The sequence below is a fragment of the Sminthopsis crassicaudata genome, chromosome 6 (genome assembly GCF_048593235.1).
Source record: "Sminthopsis crassicaudata isolate SCR6 chromosome 6, ASM4859323v1, whole genome shotgun sequence".
Classification (NCBI taxonomy): domain Eukaryota; kingdom Metazoa; phylum Chordata; class Mammalia; order Dasyuromorphia; family Dasyuridae; genus Sminthopsis; species Sminthopsis crassicaudata.
The window spans coordinates 251931051-251953971 of record NC_133622.1 but is presented as its reverse complement, the minus strand read 5'-3'; the positions used below and the strand labels follow the sequence as shown (position 1 = coordinate 251953971).

General features: G+C 51.6%; 1 protein-coding gene and 1 long non-coding RNA gene across 3 annotated transcripts; one reads left to right on the top strand and one right to left on the bottom strand.

Annotated features, from left to right (window-relative positions):
* Positions 1 to 14664: 14664 nt before the first annotated feature.
* Positions 14665 to 22565, top strand: LOC141545901 (uncharacterized). 2 transcript variants are annotated; one of them, XR_012483172.1, is made up of 6 exons: positions 14713 to 14783; positions 14925 to 15195; positions 15474 to 15732; positions 16023 to 16077; positions 18256 to 20270; positions 20301 to 22565. It is a non-coding gene; the product is annotated as an uncharacterized LOC141545901 (long non-coding RNA). The 2 variants fall into 2 exon arrangements; XR_012483171.1 differs by lacking the exon at positions 20301 to 22565 and having other exon boundaries at positions 14665 to 14783; positions 15027 to 15195; positions 18256 to 18386.
* On the bottom strand, positions 15137 to 16702 carry C6H11orf86 (chromosome 6 C11orf86 homolog). The gene is made up of 2 exons (XM_074273255.1): positions 16251 to 16702; positions 15137 to 15373 (listed from the first exon to the last, which is right to left on the bottom strand). The coding sequence occupies exons 1-2, from the start codon at positions 16572 to 16574 to the stop codon at positions 15263 to 15265; spliced, it is 435 nt and encodes a 144-aa protein (XP_074129356.1). The 5' UTR covers positions 16575 to 16702; the 3' UTR covers positions 15137 to 15262.
* Positions 22566 to 22921: the final 356 nt, after the last annotated feature.

Genomic DNA, 22921 nt, shown 5'->3' with positions numbered 1-22921 from the left:
GCCTTGGGCTGGGTGACCAAAGTGGTGGGGACCCTAAGTGGTGGGGACCCTAAGCGGTGGGACCCTAAGTGGTGGGATCCTAAGTGATGGGGGCCCTAAGTGGTGGGACCCTAAGTGGTGGGGACCCTAAGTGGTGGGGACCCTAAGCGGTGGGACCCTAAGTGGCAGGACCCTCAGTGGCAGGACCCTCAGTGGCAGGACCCTAAGTGATGGGGGCCCTAAGCAGTGGGACCTTAAATGGTGGGGGCCCTAAGTGGTGGGTGCCCTAAGCTGTGGGACCCTAAGTGGTGGGATCCTAAGTGATGGGGGCCCTAAGCAATAGGGACCCTAAGTGGTGAGGGCCCTAAGTGGCAGGACCCTAAATGGTGGGGGCCCTAAGTAGTGGGGACCCTAAGCGGTGGGAGCTCTAAGTGGTGGGACCCTAAGTGGCAGGACCCTAAGTGGTGGGATCCTAAGTGATGGGGGCCCTAAGCAATAGGGACCCTAAGTGGTGGGACCCTAAGTGGTGGGGACCCTAAGTGATGGGGGCCCTAAGTGGTGGGGGCCCTAAGTGGTGGGGGCCCTAAGCGGTGGGGACCCTGATCAGGATGAGGGAAGGCTGGGAGGAGGGGTCTTTAACTTGGCTCTGAGAGACAAAGGGGGTGGGGGAGGAGGCCATCCTAGAATCTTTGCTGGTGTTTGGAGAAAGAGGTCTGAGCCCTGAGCTGCAACTAGAGAGGTTGCCAAGGAAACCAGACAATCAGGAAAAAGTGATTCTGATAATTGGTGCTTCGGGCCTAATGGGAGGCTCAGGTAGGAAGCAGAGGAGGGAGGAAGGGAGGGAGGGAGGAAGGGAGGGAGGAAGGGAGGGCTCCTCCGGGCTGGGAGGAGATGATTGTCTTCTCCAACCCCCTTCCCATGACAGACCTTAGTTTACTGAGCTGTAAAAACAGACTGGGTTGAGCTAGGATCATAGATTTACTAGAAGCCCCCTGGGTCAAGAAACTGGCAAAATTAAATGGCTCCTCCAGCATGACCCAAACTGGCAGAGCTGGGATTTGAACCCAGGATCTCTGCCCTCGTCTGTGGCAGCACAGAAGCAGAAGAGAGCTCGAAATCCAGTGTTTAGATCTACATCCCCACTTGGGGGCCCTGGACTTGGAGCCCGGACCACTTGGAAGGGATGGCTTCAGCCAGTCTGAGCCGGCCTCCTCTGGGCCTACTGTGGGTGCAGAGACTCCTCCCTGGGGAGGACCCCGAGTGTCAAGGACTGGAGTCCGGCCAGGTACCGGCGCCTCCTGAGGCTGTCGTCCTTCTCCTGGGCATCGGCCTGTGGGAGGCAGAGGGGCAGTGGGGCCTTTCCAGAGCCCCGGGAGGCCCGACCATTCCTGCTGAGCCTGGTGGGAATTTGATGAATATTGAATCTAGTTCTACTTGCCTCTAATGAAAGAATTGATGTAAACTCTCCTTGGGTGGCTCCCAACTGCAGCCCGGACCACTTCTTGAGGGAGAGGCTAGCTGGTCAGGAGGCTCTGAGTTCAGATCCCGCCTTAACCCCTACCAGCTATGGGCTTACTAGTGGGCTCCTGGACAGGTCACTCTCCCTCTGCTTGCCTAAGTTGCCTTAACTATAAAGTGAGCTGGGAAGAGCTCCAAGGTGGTCCCGAAGAGACCATGGCCGAGCTCTGCAGACTTTCAAGCAGGGGCAGAAAGGCTGGTTGTTGTTGCTCCAACAGCTCAATCGACAAGTATTCATTAAACATTTACGGAGGGCACCAAACCAGGGAAGACCCGCCACCAGAACACCCAAGAGCCCATGCCCCCGGGGACCCCTCAGGCTGCTGAGGAGGGGCACGATGTCCTCAGGTGCAAGAACCAAGGTTCTCAAGCAATCTGGGAGCGCCCACAGCCGACCTGGGCCATGTGGGTACAGTGGGTACAGTGCCCGCGGGATAGAGTGAGCACACACAGAACTCTGGCACTGATAGCCATGAGGGGGGTATCCCAGAGGTGGAGAAAGGGCACTCCCAACGGTGGGGCAGCCCGCAGCCCAGGGAGGACGGCCCCCCAGGATCCACAGGTCTCTGCAGGCGCGGGTCTCTCGGTCAGCTCCCCTGGCTGGGCCAGAGATGGTGTGGGGCTATTTCGGGGACAAGCTGCCATTCCTCTGGGAGGAAACTCCCACAGCCGGGATGACCTTGGCAAGGACAAAGATTGAAGAAGAGACCGGGGAATGGTGGAAAGGGATCCTGAAATTCATGGCAATAGATTTACAGTTGGAAGAAACCCCCATTTTACCAATGATAAAACTGAGGCATTAAGTGAGTTAGTCAAGACTGCAAAGGTAGAAAGAGTCAGAAGTGAGATTTGAACCCAGTTCCCCCCACACCAAATCTTTCCTTTGCACCTTGGAAATATTATTGTCTTTTTCAGAGGGAATAAAGGTATGGGTTAGGGAGAAAGGGAAGGCACGCCCAGCGGATGGCCTCCAGTGCTTAGTAAAAGGAGAGGACCAAGCTCCGCCCTTTCAGGATGATCGTCTTTACCTTGTTCTCAAGCTCCAAACCCCAACTCCAAAGGGCAAAAATGGGTAACTGTGGAAAGCCCAGAAATAGACACTGGAAGTGACTCACAAAGCCAAAGATGGTCCAGTCTTCTCAACTCGAAGAGGATGACACATCCCAGAGCCGGATCAAGGAAGTGGCTCGGCCCAAGTCACTCAGGACTCAAGTCTGGGATCCCTGGTGCCGCCCCATCCCTTTCCCCTTTACCGGCCTCTGCTCCAGCCAAGCTGCCAGGCTCATTCCTCCCAGCCAAACACTTCCCACTCCAGGCCAGTCACACAGATCCCAGCCCAGTGATAATGCGAAGGTCTGGGAATGTGGGTTCATTGAAAATGTGGGTTCTTCCTTGAGGAAAGGGAGACCTTGTGTGAGGGGACAGTTTTCAGGCCCCGAGGGAGCTTTAGCCCCAAGCCGATGTTCACAGTCCATTTCCCTCTTCTCAGAACGAGTTGAGATATCCCACCTCAGATGGCTGAGTTAGAGAGGCTTGGAGGCTGCCATCGATTATATTACACGGGAGACGCTAGCTCGGGACCGCCCAGCTTGGCGTGCCCTCAGCAGGGAAGGGGCTCTGCCCTGTGAACAAAGCAGGATTGAACTAGCCCCAAAGAAAGGCAAGATGCTCAAAGTTAGAGAAGCCCTCCCCCCAAATGTTCCCATGGACTATTTGTGTCCAACCCGTGGCAGAGCACTCCGAGCTCGTATTGGTCTGGTCGGCCACAGTCGGACACGCTGTAACTGGACTCTGGAGAACAAAGGGCACAACCAAGGCCGCCATACCATGCTGCTGAGATTCCCCTGCCTTTAACCTCTTCAGGACCGCCTTTGGGGGTTTCAGCACCATCTCAGGCCCTGTTTGAAGACCATCTCCCTGCCTCCCTAGACTGTCCAGCCAGCACTTTTTTAAAGGGAGCCCCAGTCCCAGTTACTGTCACAAAGACATGAGGAAGGTCAGGAAGAAGGAACGGTAATATCTGAGCAAATTTTTGCCTTTGTCCTAAGCACATTTATTAAGAACTAATATAAGCCTAATACTGGACCCTGTGTAGACCAGGTAAAACCCAGGTGCTCCCTGACTTCCTTGGGCTAATATTTTACTAGGATTGGAGAGAGAACAACATATGTACGGATGAGGAAAAACAAATGATATCCGAAATGAACAGAATAATTGTTAGGGAGGAGAATGGGTAGTTCTACTAATAGAGGAAATCCCAGTATCCAAGGGGGACTTCAAACCAAAGTTTGGAAGATTGAACAGATTTCTGGGGAAAACAAGGTCTCTCAGAGGGATCAAGAATTATATAACCTGTTTGTGTCTCCCAGAAGGACTTTGTTTTGATTTGTTTCATTATGAACCGAAAGTCCATCTTGTAATGAATAAACACTATTACTCGGGGTGCTTGCTTGGGAAGCTGCTCCCAGAGGAGACTTGAGATGGGGCCAAATTAACTTGAGATGGGCAATCTAGGGGGTAAAGTCCAGAGTCTGGAGTGTTTGGGTTACACAAGAGAGGGAAACTTTCCACTTACAAGTGGAAGAGACTTGCTTACGTTATGGCGCTAGTAACAAAGCTGGGGTTTGAACCCAAGTCTATCTCCACGCAGACTGTAAGGCCGCCCCAAAGTCCAGAGGAATGGGCTGGAGATGAAAGCCATGTGCTTCCTGGCATGAAGGGTGGCCAGAGTTGGCGAGGGCTGGAGAAGGGGAACCTCCCCAGTCTCCAAACTTAGCGTCCTGTCAGGCACTCCAGCTTCCAGCTTTGAGAGAGAAGGATGAAGTCAAGGCCAGCTCAAGGTGCTGAAGGAAAAGACCGGGAAGACATGGAGGAGCTGGCGGTCTCCATCATGTCCCTCTCCCCAGCTTGTGGCAAGAGGGACTTTGTGGAGTTTCTCCCCTGGGGAGTTATCTCTGACTCAGTTCTGCAGTGTCTGATATATGTTCTCCTAAGTAGACCTTCTCTGATTTCCGTTTTATTACTGGTTTGGTTAAATGGATTTTCTTGGCTAATGGCTAAATGTGTGTGCACTGTGGGACTGTATCCGGAGGGAGAGGGGTCAAGCCTTGGACGTAGACCTCGGCATCCTTCTTCCCCTCCAAATTTGAACCAGCAATCAGAAATTAGCTTGAAGCTAAAATTCGCATCCCTTTGACTAATACTATTTAAGGAAACAGATATCATTTTATCCCTTTTCTCTGAGAAGAGCAGAGTGGCAGCCTCTCACTCCAACCTCCCTCTTCATTTCCTGGTGGGAATCAAAATGTCTCCTGGAGAAGAATGGGGAGAAGAGGCTAGATTTGTCTATTCTGCTTCCTCTGGAGAAACACAAAAATCCCCCCATGCCATATGTGGGAGTGTCCTCCTCAACACACGGGGCTTGTCACGTAGATGCACATATGTATTATATATGGATATGTCCACGGCTATACATTGTGTCCCCAAAGTCTTAGTGCTGTATTATGCTACCGGAGCTTTAAACTACACGAAGACTTCCGGGACACCTTTGGATACATAGCCGACATATATGTAGTTTCCACACATGTTCAATCCTGCTCGGCTCCAGGAGAGCTATTCTGCTCTCTCCTTACATCAACGATTTCGTTCGTTCCTCCCCACTCCCCTGAGAACAGTGGGAGGGCAGGAATTGTTATTCCCACTCATGGATGGATTTCAGCAGAAGCTGAAGCCATAGAGAACAAATTACTCACTGCGTCATGAGGAACGCGCGGATTGGACAGACAGAGAAGAGGAAGTCGGGGCTAGTCAGCCATTTCAGGCGCCCAGGGACCTGCTTTCTCTTGTAGACAGGGAAAGAAATCAAAATGGGGACGGAGATGGGGATGGAGGGGGGGAGAAATATCCACAGAAATCAGAAGCCAAGGACAGATTTGGAGCAAAATCCCAGGAATGGGGAGGGTTAGAGGCCGAGACAGAGACGGGAAGAGGGGCTTCTTAATTCCAGCCTCAGCCCCTCTTGACCACTATAGACTGTAGGGGCTGCTTGGGGTGATCAGTTTTGTCCCTCACCACCTGGGGCTCCACCAATCCCTTCTCTAGCACCGAAATATCCAAGAGATGCCCAATTCAATGGCAAAAGCATTTATTTCAGGCCTGAAGCATGTAAATAAAGAGGAAGCAAATGAAGCTCTCAGTCCTTTTAGCCCAGACGTAGGAAGAGGAGAAACAGAATCCTCTGGTTCCCAGTACAAAGGCAGGAGGGCACACTTGCTTTAAAGCCCATAGCCTGATGGTAAAGGCCCCCAGGGCGTGCCATCTGCCTTCTGGGTGTCTTACAGCTTTGCTTTGACTCGGGCTGTGGTCAGCTTGTGTCTAGAGTCCAGATGAGGCTCAGCAACAACGTCTCCCTCCTGCCCATTTCTCAGTTTCTTCATCTGTAAAGTGGGCCTGAGCTGCTTACTTCCATCACAAGGCTCAAAGTAAAGCACTTTGCAAACCGCCAGATGCTATGTCAAGAACAACTTTTGCTTTCTCTTTGATATAATTGTGTCACGGCAACGGCAAGATTATTCCACAATCAATTCTGATGGACGTGGCTCTTCTCAACAATGACATGATCCGGGCAGTTCAATGATCTCAGGATGGGGAGAGTCGTCTGCACCCAGAGAGGACTGTGGGAACTGGGTGCGGACTCCAACATAGCACTCTCGCTCTTTTTATTGGCTTACATTTCATTTTCTTTCTCATTGTTTTTCTTTTTGATCTGATTCTTCTTGTGTAGCAAGATAATTATATAAATATGTATACATATATTGGATTTACATATATTTTTACCATGTTTAACATATATTGGATTGCTTGCCATCTAGGAGAGGTTGGGGGGAAGGGAGGGAAAATTGGAACACAATTGCAAGGGTCTATGGTAGAAAATTATCCCTGCATGTGTTTTGAAAATAAAAAGCTTCAATAAAAAAATAACCAAAAGAGATAGAATTGTGTCAGTAGGTGTGTAGTCTCGTTCAGCTTCCTCTTGGAGCCGGCAGATACCCTACCTGAGAGAAGCCCAGAAAATGACAGCCCCCACCCAGGGGAAGCTGTAGAGGCAGCAGCCATCCCATCCGTGTGCACAACTGTCTAAGGCGGGGCTGGAGGGCGGGTGGACGAGAGGTCTTGGGCGAAGTCCGTGTGTACATTCTGTGGCCTCCCAAAGTCTGGAGACTCTTCCCAGCCCTCATAGGTCCAGGGCTATGATACCTTTTTAAAAATACCATCAGCCGGAGCCTCTCCTCCAGTATATTAACTGCCAATGATCAGTGTCCCGGTTCCATTTAACCAATTAACGTCAATTAGCGTTTTGTGGTTGTTTTTGAGTCTCCCCCCCCCCCAATCCCATCTGACTCTTTGTGACTCCTTTGGGTTTTCTTGGTGAAGACACTGGAGTGGTTTCTCCAGAAATTAGCCTTTACAAAGGCATGTTTACTGCAAAGACACGGCAAGGACAGGCGTAGGAATATTTCCCCCCAATACCTCGGGCCGCTCCGCCCCTACCATTGCCCTTTGCTTCTTGGGGAGAGTGGGCTCAGGCTTAAAGCACCTTTGGTCCCATGGAGTTCTGTGGCTGAGCCCATGGAGGACTCAGCTGTCTCCACTAGCACTGGGCCATCAGAAGTCTGACAAATCCCTGTGTGGGTTCTAGCTCCTAAAGCTTGCATGGGTGACCTTTCCAAGCCCACAAAGTCATAGAAGTTCCCAATCTCCTTCATTTCAAAAGAAGAAAGAATATTCACAAGGGGGACAGAAGCAGGGCAGTGCTACGTCTTCACGGTCAGCTAGGAGTGCTGGCTCTGGAATCAGGGAGCTCCGAGTTCAAATCTAGCCTCAGATCTTTCACTGGGTCATCCTAGGCTAGTCGTTCAACTTCTTTTTGACTCAGTTTTCTCATTGTAAAATGAAGCTGATAATAGCATCCACTTTCTAGGGTTGTAGGAAGGATCAAATGAGATAATATTTGTAAAGCACTTAGCACGATAGAAATATTGGCCAGAAACTGGAAGATGAATGGATGTCCATCCATTGGAGGATGGTTGGGTAAATTATGGTATATGAAGGTTATGGAATATTATTGCTCTGTAAGAAATGACCAGCAGGAGGAATACAGAGAGGCCTGGAGAGACTTCCATCAACTGATGCTGAGTGAAACGAGCAGAACCAGAAGATCACTGTACACTTCAACAACAATACTGTATGAGGATGTATTCTGATGGAAGTGGATTTCTTCAACACAGCGAAGAGCTAATCCAGTTCCAATTGATCAATGATGGGCAGAATCAGCTACACCCAGAGAAGGAACACTGGGAAGTGAGTGTAAACTGTGAGCATTTTTGTGTTTCTTCTCAGATTATTTTTACCTTCTGAATCCAATTCTTCCTGTGCAACAAAAAAATTCTGCACACATAGATTGTACCTAGGATATACTATAACATATTTAACATGTTTGAGACTGCCTGCCATCTAGGGGAGGGGGTGGAGGGAAGGGATAATCTTGTAAAAAATTACCTATGCATATGTACTGTCAAAAAATGTATAATTATAAAGAAAAGAAAAGAAATATTGGCTGTGGTATATACTCTTAGAGCCAGCCACATAGGAGCCTTAGTTTGGCCAATTAATTAATCTATGTCCCATCTCCCACAGCCAATCAAGTCTTCTCTTCCCCACATGGTCAGAGGACCAGAACCAGTTACAGGACTTGCGCTTGCCTGGAAGCTGAGTACTTGGGCTTGCTCACCAGCACGCCCTTACCTGGGCATAAATACTATTTATTCATAGAGGAGAAGAGAAGGCAAATACATGGCTCCCTAACCAACAGACTGGGCAGATCACAATCTCAGGCCATGGAAATTTTTTTCTTTTTTTTATTAAAGCTTTTTATTTCAAAATATATGCATGATGTACTGTCAAAAAATGTTATAATTATAAAAAATTAATTTAAAAATATATGCATGGATAATTTGTCAACATTGACCCTTACTTGAAAAGCCTTTTCCCTCCTGCCCCCCATCCCCTCCCTTAGATGGCAAGCAATCCAAAATATGTTAAACATGTTAAATATATGTTAAATTCAACATATGTAAACATATTTATACAATTTTTACATTTATTTACATTGATACAATTTTATATTTATTTATACAATTTATCAATTTATTTATTTTTATCCAATTACTTTGCCACACAAGAAAAATCAGATCAAAAAGGAAAAAAAAAAACGAGTAAGAAAACAAAATGCAAGCGAACAACAATAAAAAGAGCGAGAATGCTCCGTTGTGGTCCGCACTCAGTTCCCACCGTCGGCTCTGGGCGTACGTGGCTCTCTTCATCACAAGATCACTGGAACTGCAGGCCATGGACATTTTCAAGAAATTCTGGAGAAGAACAAGGGTCATGGCCGTGAGTGTGGCAGCTCAACTCCCTTCTGTGTCGGAGTCGGCATCGGCGGGACCGACCGCTGGATCCTGCGTGGCAAAGACTCACCAGAAACACCCCTGGCCCTGATACAGTCACTTATCTTCTCCTTTATTTCCCTTTTCTAACTGTGAAATTGGCTACAGGGGGGATGGTAATTAACTGCACCTACCTTGCAAGTTTGTTGTGAGAATCCAATGGAATGATATTTGCAAAGCACTTAGCATGCGCCTGACACATAGTAGGCACTTAATAACTGCTTATTCCCTCCCCTTCCCCTTCCGGTCTCAATTCTTATTATCACACTGATGAGATTTTCCTTGGGACGTGTGTCACAGACTGGTCACAAGATGGGTTTGCACCTTATTACCCACATCTGCCCTCCTTGAAATGCCCCCCGGGGCAGTCACAACATGTGACCACATTTTCAGGCTCCTGGCTGACTTAATAGCCATCCATTTGGATTTCAGTTTCTTCCTGTGCCCAGTGAAGGCTCTTATGGCTGACGACAGAAACAAAAGTAGCTCAGATTTGTATAACACCTACTATGTGCCAGGTACCAAGTGCTTTACAAATACTATCTCTCCCCCCCATCCCCATGAGATAGAGGCAGATATTGTCTCCTATAGCACCTACTATGTGCCAGGTACCAAGTGCTTTACAAATACTATCTCTCCCCCCCATCCCCATGAGATAGAGACAGGTGTTTTCTCCTATAGCACCTACTATGTGCCAGGTACCAAGTGCTTTACAAATACTATCTTTCACCTACTATGTGCCAGGTACCAAGTGCTTTACAAATACTATCTCTCCCCCCCATCCCCATGAGATAGAGGCAGGTATTGTCTCCTATAGCACCTACTATGTGCCAGGTACCAAGTGCTTTACAAATACTATCTCTCCCCCCCATCCCCATGAGATAGAGGCAGGTATTGTCTCCTATAGCACCTACTATGTGCCAGGTGCCAAGTGCTTTACAAATACTATCTCTCCCCCCCATCCCCATGAGATAGAGGCAGGTATTGTCTCCTATAGCACCTACTATGTGCCTTCTAAGTGCTTTACAAATACTATCCCCTGAGATCCCCGTGAAGTAGAGGTGGGTATTATCTCCATCTTATAGATGAAGAATTGTTCAAGGTCAAACAGCTATGGCTGTCATTGTTCCCATGACCCCAGAGGTCAGACCCACTGGTGGTGGCAGGAAGGGGCCCAGAGCTCAGGTTGGTCCAAAGTGCACCGGCCTGCCTGAAGAGGGGTTGAGATTTCCCTCCTCCGACACCCACATGTTGGAATTCAGGGGGGAGCCCTTCTGTGTCGCTGCTGGGGCCCCGTCTGACCCGGTCCTGGTTCAGTTTCCAGACTCTGAATGCGATATTCTCCCCACTACGCATCATCCAGCAGCCTCAGAGGCAGTGGTGGCCTGGATCTCCCTCTGGCTCCCCTCCTCCCAGGGCTCCCACGGGGGCTGTGACGCCCTTGATCCTCCCGGGGCAGAATTCCTCAGAAAGTTTCCCCATCTGCGCCATGGAAGCTAATTCCAGCCCTGGGAACTGCTGACTTCCCGCGGTGTCAGGAGGACTGGGTGAGATAAGAGCGACCAAGTCACTTAACAAGTTCACAGCACAAAGTACAGAGTCATTACTCGGCTTTCCCCCGGTCGGAGTGTCAGGGAGTGTTGGGGAGGAGGGGCTGAGGGCGCAGGGACAGAACGTGCTGCCCTCCGGGGAGACCTCGCCCAGGGCTCCCCGAGAAGGAGCAGATCCAGGCCCGCGCCTCTGTTTCACCCCAGAAAGGCTGTAACCTTGCTAAGGATGGATTCCCAGCATCCTCCTCCCTATCTCCAACAACGGAGGGCCCACCCTGTGCCCCTTCTCCTGGCTGTAAGAACTAGTGGCACCTCCAGGAATCCCTCCATCCTTTCAGGAATAATGACTTCACCTTTACACTTTCAACCTCTCCCATCCAACCCCCAGGCCAAAGACACTCTGGGTCTTAAGAGACAATTTCGCGAGGGCTATACCCCCAAAAGTCACTGCACCATCCTTCCTGGCGATGAGCCTCCCCCCTTGGCCAGCTGGCCCGCTGGCAGGAAGCCAACAAGCCCCCACTGGGGTTGTCAGACGTTACGTGTAGGACATATGAGAGCTAGAGGGCCTAGTGAAATGAACAGTTTTATCGTGTTCATTTGCTAAAATCCGTATGAAATATAAAATCTGGATGAATTGTAGAATACACACGCCCAAATAGGCCTGAATGTTTTTCTTTATTTATATCCATCTGCATTAATATGTAATCCTGATTCTCATATATGAGATTACGTGCTATACAATGGAGAATGCACTGGATCCAGAGTCACATCAGATCCTGGCTCGGCCATCTGGGCCTCCACGGACTAGCCTAACTCTATTTCTTGCTAGCTGGCTCTCAGGCCATGAACCTTGTATACACACGTGTGTGTATGTGTTACATACATGATCCTACATGTGCTTGTGTGTTGTATGCATTAATCTTTGCATGTATTGTGGTGTGTGTTGTATGGACGCATGGCAAGAACAGGTACAATAGATAATCTCTGACAATATCTCCGATATTTGTGAGAATGGGATTTTGTTTTTGTTTATTCAGTGTAAAATCAGGTCTTCAGCTCCTGGGAAAAGCTTGGATTTCATCCACATGGACGTTCTCTCTGTTGCTTAGAGTCCAGGCCCCCTGTGGGATCCCTCTCCCCGTGCTCAGACTCTCGATGGGCAGCAGGAGGCTCCGGATCTCGTGAGCTGCCAACATCGTCCTTGCTCTGGCACCCGCGCCCACCCACCTGCCCACTTGCCCTCTGGGGCCGTAGCCTTCTCGATCTCTCCATGGTTGTTGGGCATAGGCAATGAGCGGGAAGGGGAAGAGGGGAGGCAGCTGGATGGCCTCTGGGGAACAAAGGGTGGGAGGCTTTTAATGACCTAAAGCTTCTCCTTGGAACAAAGGTCCACCTTGTGAACGCCAGCCTTGTGCTGGCAGAGTTTGTGGCTGTGAGTCATGGGGTACCACGGGCTCCCGAGAACAAAAACCGAGGGTCACCCAAAGGGCAGAGGCTCGGGGGAGACGGGGCAGGCCTTGGCTCGTTCCCCAGACGGAGCAAAATTAGCTGTATTTAAAGAAGGCCTCGCCCAGTAGCCAAGGAGGTGGGGGATGACCCAGGCTCTGCCCAGCCCTGCCCAAGCTCACCTTCGGCTGGCAGAGCCGGGAGAGACGAGGTCATCCTCGTGCCAAGGAGGTGATGGAGTACGTACTTAATGAGGACTTTCGAGGCTCTTTCTCACCCTCCCTTCTCATTGCTGAGCCCTGAAACCAGGAGTGAACCACCCAGAATGGAGGCTGCTGACGTAGCAGTCAAGAGTCCCCAGGGATCAGATTCTAGCAAAAGGGGCCAGCAATAAAACCCATGACGTCAGCTGTCTGGACACCATTGTGCAAGCTCACCGGGCCAGCGAGGCGGGGCGGAAAGCTGGGGCCATGGATGGAACAGGAATCAGCAGCAAGTCTGAGGCGAGCCCGACCTCGGCTGGAACGGGACCCAGGCAGGCCGACCGCCGGCACCCAGGCTGCTCAGCCCAGAGAGCCTGGGACGTCCTGGGATTCTGGGCAATCTGCAGGGGGACGCCCCCCCCTTGGGGATGGCTCCTGCTCTCGGGGATGGCTCCCGCTCTTGGGGATGGCCCCCCCTTTTGGGGACGGGCTCCCACTCTCGGGGATGGGCTCCCCCCCTTGGGGATGGCCCCCCCTTTTGGGGACGGGCTCCCACTCTCGGGGATGACTCCGGCTCTCGGGGACGGTTCCCCACTCTAAGTGACCCAGGCAACAACTTTGGGCCTTTAGCTGTAAGGAGATGCTGACGACCCTGTTGGAGGGAATGTTCCCTCTCTAGATGGCCCACAGCCGGGTCCCAGGCGTTTCCCCTTTAATGAACATTATCTCCAGGCAGAAGGTTTAGCTCTGGGGCTCTGAAAGTCTCACGTGGAGATTCTGGATCATCTTCCTGTTTGAGGGGAAATGGGTGAAAAAGCGGCTGGGCGGCACAGAGGCTCTCGGGCAGAGGAGCCTCGGGATTGGAGGCTGCTAATGGTAAATTTCTGGCAGAAATCCTGTTTCCAGGCCTCGCCCTGCTGGGCCTCCCAGCTGCTCCTCACACAAGACTCGCCATCTCCGGATAACTGTGTAACTAGGGATAAGTCTCCTCTGTCTTCCTCAGTTTCACCATCTGTCAAATGGGCACAGATGCCTCCCTGCCAGTGTTTTTAACAAGCTCAGAGGGATCCTTTGGGAAGGAGGTGACCCCATGTGTAATCTCTAATAGCTGGCCTTCTCAAGTGGGGGGAGGAGAGGAAGGGAGAGAATCTGGGACTCCAAACTTAAATAAACCTGTTAAAATTATAGAATATATAGATATGAATATGTGAATGGGAATATATATATATATATTTATGAAAGAGATGCAGCTGTGTTGGGCTTCCATGACATTAGACTAGCGAAGGAGTTGGAAGAGAAGAAATAAAATTCGGACAGTTCGAGAGGGAACTCTGAGCCTCTCTGGGCTCCCCTCGGAGCATCAGCTCCCTCCAGAGCAGGGCTGCCGGAATCCCACGGCCACCCCACTGGGGAAGGCGAGGCGGTGGTTCCAGGCTTCAGAGCCCAGTCTCTGGGACAGCCTCTCCGACCGTGATGAGGCGGTGGGAGCCAATGGCGGCTGCTCCCCCCACCCCCCTTGGACAGCAGAAAATGCGGCGGTGGAAGGGGCTTCCCTGCACTAACAAAGTCACCCCCCAGCCCCAAATAATGAGTTGCCAAGGTCACAGGCCGTCCAGGCTGGGCACGCCATGGGCACCTCAGAATGCCGCCTGCCAGTCCGGAGCTCCTGCTTCACTTGGGGAAGTGAAAGGGCTTTCGTCGCTGACATTTCAGGATTGGGACTGCCTGAGAGGGTCCCAGGGAAAGGCCCGGGAGCCAGCCCGGCTGCCGCCCCCTCTCCTTTGCCATCTGCCTCATTCTCAGATCTCAGAGACCCTCCCTTTTGGAAGGATGGCTCTGCTGTTGGCCAGTGGGCACCCTCTGGTGGAAGAAATGCTGAACATCTCCCCCATCCCCACCTCCTGTCTCCCCCCCCATCCCTGCAGTCTCCCTCACCCCATTTCAGTGGCCACCTCCTCTCCTGGGGAAAGGGAGGGGAGATGGGCCAGAGGAAGAAGGGGGGGAGCGGCGGCCCCTGAACAAGACACTTCGGAGATGGCATCGGGCTTTTATTAGTGGTATAAAGCAAATGTGACGTGTGTCCGGTCCTCGCCCTGTAAATGTGCAGCCGGGCCAGGCCGGGAGGGGCAGGGGCGCCCAGCCCAGCCTGGAGGGGGCAGGTCATAGAGCAGGGGGAATTCCCCAGCACAGCCGGGCTCCCTCTGCCTCTCTGGCCCCTCCTGGCACAGCCAGCTCCCTCCCAGGCCCACCTCGGAAGGCTCAGCAAAGAACCGCAGCCAAAGGCCCTGGATGGGCGGCCTTGGCCGTTCCCCAGATCTGCATCCTTGCTCAGGCAAGGAGAAAGAGGGAAGTATCAGAGGGCAGGTTCTCGGCCAATCAGTCGCCCCGCGAGCATTTATTAAGTGCCTGCTGTGTGCAGGGCACTGGACCAAGCAAAAGCTCTTCTGAGAGGCCCCCTGTCCAGAGTCCCCTGCGAAGGAGCTGTGGCGGCAGTCGGATGGGGAAGGTCCTGGGGCCGAGGGGACCAGGAAAGGCTTCCTGGAGAAGGCGGGATGTCAGCCGGGCGACAGGAAGCTGAGGTGAGGAGGAAGAGCATCCCGGGCCCAAGAGCCCACCCGAGTGAGATGAGGGGTGTCCTGTTCTCCAGGGGTCCCGGCGGGGGGTCAGGGGTCAGAGAGGGCCTCAGCAGGAGTCCGGCTTCAGCAGCCCTCTGTCTCCAGGTCCCTGAATATTTCCCTCCACCCTGGAAAGGCTGCTGCGGCTAAGGCCAGCCTCCCCTTCTGGGGCGGAGTCCCAGAAAGATCAATGGCTTCTGCCTCCAGAAGGAAGCCAGCGGCCGGCCAGAGGACCGAGGAGTGCCCAGGCTGCAGGGCTGGGCAAGGCACCGAGGAGCCGCTGCTCGGCCAAGGAAGGGACGTGGCTGTAAATTATAAATAAAGGAGCAGAACGGCGCTGGTGTCTGCCTGGAGGAGCCCGGCAGGCTCCATGGAGGTGCTGGTCATCCTGGGCCCCAGAGGATGCTGGGGCGGGGGGTCCTGCCCACCGCAGCCGCCCTCCTTCAGCTGGCAGAGTCCTGGGCGGGGCTAGGGATGGCCGAGCGGCTGAGGGTCACTCCCGGGAGGTTGGCCACGAAGTTCCCCCACGTTCTTCTCAGGGCATAATCCACCTGCTGGGGGCCAGAGAGGCAGGACACGGTCAGCGGGGAGGAACTGAGTCCTGGGGGAAAACTGGGCCACGGCTGAGCCCTAACAGCCCTTCTCCTGCCTCAGGACGGCCTCAGGGACAGCGGGAAGCTGGGGGCCCGCCTCCCATCCCTGCGCAGCCGGGATGTCCCATGAGTCCGTTAGCTCCTTCACCCCTTCACCCTTCTAGCTTGTCCTGAACCTGGAGCCCCGGGTCCTGGGGGGTGCCGGCTGTCCTGCTGGCTGCCTGGACAATCCGGGTGTCCAGGACTCGCCCTCCACAGTCCCAGGATGCTCTGCTGGAAGGAGGTCCTACAGGAAAGCCCCCAAGCACTGGTAAAGCCAGGTGAGCGTCATTATTAAGATCCCCTCGGACTGTGTGAGAACAAAGCCGCGTGGGCCCTGATAAGGAATCAGGCAGAGCCTCCCCCAGACTAGAAGGACAGCCACAAGGGATCCCATTCACAGACTGGATTCCCCGGGAGTCTGCCCTGTTTCCTAGACTCGGTGTATTCAGATGTGAAATGGGAGGATGTTTGCTCAGCTTATGGGAAGCTTTGTCCAGGGCACTGAGGGATTCCGGGGGGGTAGCCCAGGGAAGGGGACACTGGAAGCCTTAGTGTTCCCATTTTACAGATGGAAACTTTGTTTATCCTTCCTTCTGGGAGAGGACCTTGATGTCAGAGATAAGGTAAGTGGGCTGGGCAAGGTCACCTGTCTCACTTTCCCCTCCAGACCCATCGGGGCCGTGGCCAGACCTAGATCGGGATGACCAGAGACACCCTGGATGGGAAACAGAACTCTTGCGCTCTGTCTCAGGGCCCTTCCCAGCCTCCTCCTCTCTCCCTCAGCCCCATCACTTACCTTCTTATACCGGTGCATTCTCTGCCTCCCCCGAGCCTTGCCTTGGACCAACTGTTCCGTGTCCCCGGGGTTCCCAGCAGCGGCTTCGGGAGGAGGAGGGTCCTGCCCCTCGGGGAGGCCCGAGCTGGTTTCCGGGCACCCGGGAGGCGGCTTTTCTCTCCGGTGCCGGAAGCTCAGGGACCTCTGGAAGCGGGGGGCCTGCTGGCGCCCCTGGGGGACTAGGGGGCTCAGCCCCTTACATTCTAAGGGATCCCCCCACGCGTCCTGGAGTTTGTTATAAGAGGCCCGGGGGAGCCTGAGGGACTGGCTACGGGTGGTCACCATGGCTCGTGGCAGTGAATGACCGGCCCAGGCCGGGCTCCCTCCTAAGTACCCGGCGCTCACACTGCTCCGCCATGGGCGTCTCCCCAGCTGCCAGGTAGCTCGGGGCCAAAGGTTGGAGTGGCTGAAGCTCCAAAGTGCAAACCACATCATGCTCCAGGGCAAAGGGAGCCTGACCACCAGCGCCCCTCCCCACTGGCTCCCAGCTGCCCCCCCCAGCCCTCCCCATTTCACAGATGAGAACGCTGAGACTCAGAGAACTCCAGACTTGTCCAGCATCCCACAACCCGTGGGGATCAGAGCCCAGATCTGAGCCCAGTTCCATCAATCAGGCATCAGATCAAATGGGATGACAGCCAGTCATGCGGCTGGGGGTGTCATGGACTGTCTGCCTCAGTGTCCTCCGCTGCAAAATGGGAACAATCACAGCATCTGCTTCCCAGGGTGGCTGTGCAGATAAGCGAGGTAGCGTTTCTAAGTGTTTAGCACGGTGTCGGGCACGTAGCAGACAATAAGTGCTGGTTTCTGCCCTTTCTTTCCTCTCCCTCCTTTCTCCCTGGTCTTCCTTCCTTCTTTTTCCTTAATTTCCATCTACTTCCTTCCTTTTCTCCCCTCCCTCCCTCTCTCCCTCCCTCCTTCCTCCTTTCCTTCCTTCCTTTTCCCCCTTCCTTCCTTTTCTTCCTTTCTTCCCTGCCTTCCTTCCCTAGTTTCCATCTACTTCTTTCTTTTCTCCCCTCCCTCCCTTTCTTCTCTGCCTTCCTCCTTTCCTTCCTTCCTTTTCCCCCTTCTTCCCCCTTCCCTCCTTTTCTTCCTTTCTTCCCTGCCTTCCTTCCCTAGTTTCCATCTACTTCTTTCTTTTCTCCCCTTCCTCCCTCTCTCCCTCCCTCCTTCCTTCTTTCCTTTCCATTTACTTCCTTTTCCCCTTCCTCTCTCCTCCTTTCTTCCTTTCCTTCCTCTCTCCTCCTCTTCTTCCTTTCCTTCCTCTCTCCTCCTTTTCTTCCTTTCTCCCCTCCCTCCCTCCCTTCTTCCTTCCTTTCTTTCCTCCCCTTTCTTAGCATTAAAGGATCCTAGAACACCAGCTGGAAGGTGCCCCAGAGACCCCGGGAGAGAAAGTGGGAGTTAGAAGGAGCCACCGAGGACAGGGAGGGGGCCGGAGCAGAGCAGTGGGGCTGCGCGGGGCTCCTCTGGAAGCTGGCAGGGGGGAGGGTACACAGAGCTTGTGGGGGAGACACATCCGGGGGGGTCTGGGGTTTGTCAGGGGTGTGAAGGCGGAGCGGGGGCAGGGGCAGGGAGAATTTAGCCATAATGTTTTGTCCGTGGGTCGATAAGCATTTATTAAACACCTACTGTGTGCCAGTGCTAACTGCTGATGATACAAAGAAAGGCAAAAGACAGAGTCTGTCCTCAGGCATGGTTTTTTAAATGGAGAAGCAATGTGCAAACAAGTGCTTACAGGGGAGAAATATATATGAGGCCGCTCACAGAGGGAAGGCAGCATTGGGGGGTGTAGAAATGGGGGTTTGGTTGGGACTTAAAGACCAAAAGCCCCAGAGAGAGATGAGGGGGAGAGAGCACCGGCGGGCGCCACAGTCGGCGAAAATGTCTGGAGGGGAAACGAGGCAGCTCGAGCTATTATTTTATTTTTTGTTTCATTTACTTGTTCGGTTTTCTTTCGCTGAGGCAGTGGGGTTAAGTGACTCGCCGGGGTCACACAGCCCGGAAGTGCTAGAGGCCACATTTGGACCCCCTGACTCCGGGCCGTGCTCCATCCGCGGCCGCAGCTGCCCGGCTGTGCTGTCATCAACGCCCTCATGACGCCGTGGGTCTGAGAGGATTTCTGCCCCGCGGCTTGTTTTGTCCATCTTGCCTAGCGAAGGGCTGGGACCTGAGGAGGGAGCGGGAGCACCCGAGTGCTCTCCCCCCGCAGGGATTCCTCCCTGCTCTCTGGGAGTGACACGGAGCGCCAGTTTCTCAGTGCGTCCTGTTAGTCCATCTCTGCCTCTGTTTTACTTTCTTCGTCTGTAAAATGGGATGGCCGTATTTCCGTTCCCTACTTCAGAGCTGGGGCGGTGAGGTGACAAAGTGGACCGAGGGCACGGTCCGAACTTAAGAGCTGAGTTCAAGTCCAGCTTGAGACACTTACTGGCTGTGTGACCCTGGGCAAGCTCCTCAGCCCTGCTTGCCTCCGTTTCCCCATCCGTAAGAGGAGCCTCAGAAAGACATGGCGGACTCTCCCACGCCTTCGCCAAGAAAGCCCCACGGGGGTCACGGACCGACCCACAAAAACACCCGGAGAAGTTTAATTAGCCGGGTGCGATATCTGCGATGGCCACCAGGTGGTGCTGTCCGCAAGCGGCCGGTCTGGGGCTGCCCTTTCCCGAGAGGCTGCGGTGCCCCGTGGCCGCCACCAGAGGGCGCTCCGACTGCAAGCATCCACACTTTCCCGCATGCGGCGCCCCTGGGATCGTTAACCCTTCCCGGAGCTCTCGGAAGGATGAGGATGAAATGGCTGCACCAGGGCCCAGATTGGGAAAACGTCCGATTTCCAGCCCCCCCCCCCGCGCCTAACGGTCGCCACGCTGGGATCCCTCCCGGGGTGCGGAGTCCTCCTGGATCCCCTCGGGAAGTCCGGGCGCGGAGGAAGGCCCCACTGCACCCCTCCCCCTCCCCCAGCTGAGAAGAAAGGGGCGGGGCTTAGCGCAGCCCCCCAGACTGCCACGGGGTCACGGAGCCGCCATAAGTCCGCCTCTCCCCCGGGGGCAGCCGCCGGCTGGGCTCTCCTCCTCGGGCCCGTCGCCGCCCGTCCCGGGCCGCGCTGCCCGGGCCCTTCTCCCCTCCGACACCGAGTCCGAGGCAGGGCGGGCATGAGGCTGCAGACAGCGCCCCCTACCGGCCAGCGCGCTCCCAGAGTGCATCATCGAGTCTCCCCTGGGGGGGGTATTTCTAGTGGGGGGGGCTGCCCAGGTCCGGCCTGTCTGTCTGGGAGATCTTCTGGTCCCAAGGTCGCCCAGAGGTGGAGTTAGGGCAGCGATCTGCAGCAGTATGAATGTTCTTGTTCCCAGGTGCCGCTCTCCCATCTCACCTCCCAGCAGGTAGAATGGAGTCTTCCTTTAAGGAAAACAATTTTATTAAAGCTTTTTATTTTCAAAACAGACGCGGAGAATTTCCAGCACTGGCCCTTGCAACACCTGCTCCAATTTTTCCCCTCCCCTTAGATGGCGAGTGCTCCAATAAATGTTAAACGTACAGCTCTTCTCTACATATTTCTACACTTCTCCTGCTGCACAATAAAAATCAGATCAGAAAGGGAAAAATGAGAAAGAAAACGAAATGCAAACAAGCAGCAAAAAGAGTGACAGCTGTGTGTGCTCCACCCTCGTTCCCCACAGGCCTCTCTCCATCCCCAGACCATCCGAACTGGCCTGAATCCCCTCCTCACTGCTCATCATCCGATCCTGCTGTTACTCTGGGCAACGAACCCTGGTCCTGCTCACTTCCCTCAGCTTCAGTTCCTGTCAGTCTCCCCAGGCCCCTCTGACATCATCCTGCCGATCATTTCTTACAGAACAATCATATATAATAACTTACTCAGCCGTTCCCAGCTGAGGGGCGTCCACTCAGTTTCCCTGTGAAGAAAAAAGGCCTGAGGAGGCTGAGGGGACACGGACCTGGAACTGGAGCTGTTAGGTTAGAAAAAAAGTGGCCCAAAGGGAGAAGGAAAGAAAAAAGTGGCCCAAAGGGAGAAGGAAAGGCGGATCCAGGAATACGGGGGCTAATCAGCAAAATGAAATTCTCCTGAAGGAGGAGGAAACCGAGAGCATGGCGACCAGTCTTTATTAAGCACTTACTGTATGGCAGATAGGGTCAAAGTCACTGAGAAAGGACAGGAAGACAAAGAGAGGCCCCACCCTCCAGGAGCTTCCAATTGAATTGGGGAGACCTGGTGTGAACACCCAGGGGCAGGAATGGGGATCTTCCCAGGGGTTGGGAGGAAGAAGTGAAAGCTCCCCTTTCTATTCCTCCCAAAGGCTTGCAAAGGGTTACACCCAATAACTATGATCTCATTTGAGCCCAGAAGAGGTAAAGACACAACAATAGAGAAATCTGCTTATTTCCCCAGGGCAGGTCCCCAAGACTTGACAGAACTCCCCAAGACTTGTTCAACAGAATGACTCCCGATCATTTCTGGTAATTCATGTGGGCCTAGAGAATGCTTCCAGGCAGAATGTGGGGAGTTGTGCCAAGGGTTACAAAGACTTGGCCAATGACCAGGCACAGGTAGTATTATTTGTATTTTCATCACTGTTGGCAATGGGAGAGAATTTTTTAAGAGAAGGCTAGATCTGAGAAGTGAATCGCATTTTTTGAGAATATAGTGTCAGAGTGCCTCATTTCAACATTCGGCCAGTTGCAATGGTCTTGTGATGGAGAGAGCCATCTGCACCCAGAGAGAGCACTGTGGGGACTGAGGGTGGAGCACAACATAGTATTTTTACATTTTTTTGGTTGTTGTTGTTTGTTTGCATTTCGTTTTCTTTTTCATTTTTTTTCTTTCTGATCCGATTTTTCTTTTCTGATTCATATCATCTGATATGATTTTTCCATAATTGTGGAAATATGTATAGAACAATTGCATGTGTTTAACATATTGGATGACTCGCTGTCTAGGGGAGGGGATGGGGGGAAGGGAGTGAAAAAATTTGGAATACAAAGTTTTGCAAGGGTGAATGTTGAAAATTATCTATGCATATGTTTTGAAAATAAAAAAGCTTTAATAAAAAAAAGAAGGAAAAGAAAATGAAACTTGTTTGCACTGGAAAAAAAAAGAAGTATTGTCAGAAAGGAATTTGAATCATGACTTAAAATGTAATATGGAAACTTTAGCTTCAAGAGATCTTTACACAAGACATTCTGGCTGCTATTGGTGTTATCTGTACAATCACAGAGAATTTGGAGGCAGAGGATAGAGTTCCTGGCCTGGAGTCAGGAAGGCTCATTCTTGTCTATTCCCAGAATCAAAGTTTCCTCAGCGTTCAGCTCCAAGGGAAGTCAGATTTCTCTAGAGAGGAAGTAGGCTTTCAGTCCTCACATTTATTATCTTCTTTGTCTCTTTGTTTCCGGAGGGAAGTTCCTTTACCATATTTCTCTAATCAATACTGATTTAGAGCATCTTTTCATATGACTATAGAAAGTTTTGATTTTTTTTATTCTGCAAATTGTCCATTCATCTCCTTTGACCGCTTATCAACTGAGAAATGATTTGTGTTCTTATGAATTTGACTCAATTCTCTCTATAGTTGAGAAATTGGGCCTTTATTAGAGAAATTTGCTGCTAAAAATTTCCCCTCCCACAAGTTTCTTGCTTGCCTTCTAATCTTGGCTGCATTGGTTTTGTTTGTACAAAATGTTTTTTAATTTTTGATGACGTTAGCTTAATATCATCAAAAATATCCATTTTACATCCCTGATCTCTCTATCTTATTTGTTCATTTTTTGTTATCTGTCGATCTGACAGGTATCATTTTTCATGCTCTCTTAATTTGCTTATGATATCATTCTTTGTATAAATTGTGTACCTATTTTTAACCTTCATATGTGATGTACATAGTCTCTGTCAAACTGCTTTCCCAGTTTTCCCAGCAATTTTTATCAAAAAATGGTTTCTTGTTCCCAAAACTTGGATCTTTGGGTTTATCAAACCCGAGATTACTATGGTAATTTACTACTGTGGATTCCACTAATCCAACATTCTAATTCTTACTCAACTACCAGAGATCATTATCTCTTCGTATCACAGTTTAAGATCTGATACTGCTAGGCTATCTTCCTTTGCTTATTTTTTTCCCTCATTGATTCCCTAGATCTTCCAGATAAATTTTATTATTTTTTCTAGTTCTATAAAAATATTCTTGTCAATTTGATTGGCATGGCATTGAATAAGCAAATTAACTTAGACAGAATTGTCATTTTTTAATTATATTGGCTCAGTCTACCCATAAATGATGACTATTTTTCCAGTCAAAATAAAGTCTGTCTTTATTTGTGTGAGATATATTTTGTAATTGTGTTCATATAGTTCCTGGATTTGTCTTGGGAGGTACACTCCCAAATATTTTACACTGTCTACAATTATTTTAAAAGGAATTTCTCTGTCTGTTGCTTCTGGGTTTTCTCGGTTAATATATAGAAATGTTGATGATTTATGTGGGCTTGTTTTATACCTTGGAACTCTGCTAAAGTTGTTAATTATTTCAATTAATTTTTAGTTGATTCTCTAAGATTTTTAAGTATATGATATACATCATATTGTTTGCAAAAAGTGAGTTTTAAATCAGGTATTTTCAATGTTC